The sequence below is a fragment of the Strigops habroptila genome, chromosome 12 (assembly GCF_004027225.2).
Source record: "Strigops habroptila isolate Jane chromosome 12, bStrHab1.2.pri, whole genome shotgun sequence".
Lineage (NCBI taxonomy): Eukaryota > Metazoa > Chordata > Aves > Psittaciformes > Psittacidae > Strigops > Strigops habroptila.
In genome coordinates, this window is record NC_044288.2 from 7,683,997 (window position 1) to 7,686,128 (window position 2,132).

At 73.4% G+C, this 2,132-nt stretch overlaps 1 protein-coding gene across 1 annotated transcript; it reads right to left on the reverse strand.

Annotated features, from left to right (window-relative positions):
- Positions 1 to 262: 262 nt before the first annotated feature.
- On the reverse strand, positions 263 to 1,593 carry POU4F3 (POU class 4 homeobox 3). Its single transcript, XM_030504411.1, has 2 exons — positions 1,404 to 1,593; positions 263 to 1,129 (listed from the first exon to the last, which is right to left on the reverse strand). The coding sequence occupies exons 1-2, from the start codon at positions 1,518 to 1,520 to the stop codon at positions 263 to 265; spliced, it is 984 nt and encodes a 327-aa protein (XP_030360271.1). The 5' UTR covers positions 1,521 to 1,593.
- Between the last annotated feature and the right edge of the window lie 539 nt (positions 1,594 to 2,132).

Sequence of the window (2,132 nt, forward strand, 5' to 3'; positions counted from 1 at the left end):
AAGCTTTATTCCGGAGCGGGGGGACCGGGGGGCCGGCGGCGGGAGCGGGGAGCGGCGGCTCTGCCCGGGGCGGTGCTGCCCGACCGGGAAACCGCGGACCCTCCGCTGCCGCTGCGCTCGGCTCCGGTCCCGGGAAGCCCCGGCGCGGCTGAGGGATGCGCGGGGCCGTCCCGTCCCGTCCCGACCCGACCCGACTCGGGGGTGCGGTGGGGGGGCGGCGCCGCCGGGGCTGTCGGTGCCGGTGCGGTGGACCCGGGCGCCGTCAGTGCACCGCCGAGTACTTCATGCGCTTCTGCTTCTGCCGCTGGTTGCAGAACCAGACGCGCACCACATTCTTCTTGAGGTCCAGCTTCTCGGCGATGGCCGCGATCTTCTCCGCGGAGGGCCGCGGCTGCAGCGCGAAGAACGCCTCCAGCGAGCGCTTCTCGGGCGCGGCGATCGAGGTCCGCTTGCGCTTGCGCTCGGCGCCCGGCAGCAGGTCGGGGCCGGCGGCGCGGTCGCGGTGCGCGGCCTCGGCGCCGTCCAGCCAGGCCTGGAGCACAGGCCGCAGCGCTGCCATGTTGTTGTGCGACAGCGTCAGCGACTCGAAGCGGCAGATCGTGCTCTGGCTGAGCGCGCCCACCCCCGGCAGCTGCAGCGCCGCCAGCGCCGCCCCCACGTCGGCCTGGGTCACCCCCAGCCGCACCCGCCGCTGCTTGAACCGCTCCGCGAAGGCCTCCAGCTCCCGCGGGTCCGACCCCGCTTCGGGCGCGGCGGGCGGCGGCGGCCCCCCCGGGGGGCCCACGGGCAGGGCCAGGGGGGCGGCGGGCGGCAGCGGCGGCGGCAGCGGTTCGGGCAGCCCCCCGACGGCCAGCGGCGAAGAGAGGTGCTCCAGCAGGTCGCCGCCGTCCAGCGCCGGGTGCGGGAGCGGGTGCGGGAGCGCGGCGGGCAGCGGGAGGGCGGCGGCGGCGCAGGGGACGCCGCTCATGGCGGGGAACGCGGCGTCCGGCTTGAAGGGGGGGTGGTGGTGGTGGTGGTGGTGGTGGTGGTGGGGGTGGCCCTTGGCGTGGGGGGCGATGTCGACGGCGGCCAGAGCCTCCGCGCGGGCCAGCAGGCTCTCATCAAAGCTCCCGAATATATTGCCCTGGAGCTGCGAGCAAGAACGCGCATGGCGGAGTCAGTGGGGAATACTGTCATCTCCGGCTGAAAAACCTGCCCCGGCACCGCGGTTCCTCCTCGGAGCTCAGGTCATAAAAATTAATAGGAAGGCAGCTCGCGCAGACATGCGGATCAGAGACGGGAGCGGGAGAGGGGGGAGAGGGGTGCCGAGACGCGCGAGTGTTTCTGGCGACATGAAAAAAACATTAAGCCGGTGCCTGTCAGAAAATGTGCCTCAAAGCGATAATTCCGCTCCGTCTACGTACCTGCGGGGCCGGGAGGCAAACTCTGCGCATCGCCTCCGCGCTGGCGTGCAGGCTGGAGAACTTGGGCTCCTGGAGGGCGGCGGGCATGGCGAAGGGCTGCTTGGCGTTCAGGGCCATCGTCCTGCGCTCCTCGCGGGTGCGCAGCCCCTGGCATCGGCTCGGGGCTCGCTCCTTGCCTCGCCACTGCCCGAGTGAGCGATGTTCGATGGCAGCGCTGCCTCTGCGCGCCCGCTCCCCACCCCGCATCTTCACTCATCTTACATGCTGCCTGCCAGGAGCGGGCCCCGCGCAGGCGTGCAGTGCAGTGCAGTGCAGTGCGGTGCTGTGCTGTTCTGTGCTGTGCAGTGCGGTGCAGTGCAGTGCGGTACTGTGCAGTGGGGCAGCGCGGGCAACACACGGGCAGCGGGACCACCCGGCCGCCCTCCAGCTCCCTGCTCGGGGCGGCGGAACGCGCCGTCGGGGCCCGGAGCGACTCGCAGCCCCGGGCATCGCCTCGCCGGGCAGTGGCGGCAGTGGCCCCACTCTGGGGAACGCAGGGCAGCGGGTCCCGCGGGAGGGGCCGGGAGGAGGTGACATTTCTCCGGCGGGGAGGCCCGCGGGCTGGCGCCCGAGGGACCAGAGGGACCGCCCGGGCCCGGGGACCCGCTGGTGGCCGCCTCCGCCAGTCGCTCCCCGTGGCCTGGGCCGGTGCCTGTCGGTCGCTCGGCGCGGCGGGGCGAACCAGAACCA

What these genes read in the sequence shown, in the direction of transcription:
- POU4F3 (XM_030504411.1), bottom strand. Translation starts at nt 1,520, where the DNA reads ATGGCCCTGAACGCCAAGCAGCCCTTCGCCATGCCCGCCGCCCTCCAG. An exon ending in TTTGCCTCCCGGCCCCGCAG is followed by an intron (nt 1,130 to 1,403) that starts GTACGTAGACGG and finishes TCTTGCTCGCAG; the next exon opens with CTCCAGGGCAATATATTCGG.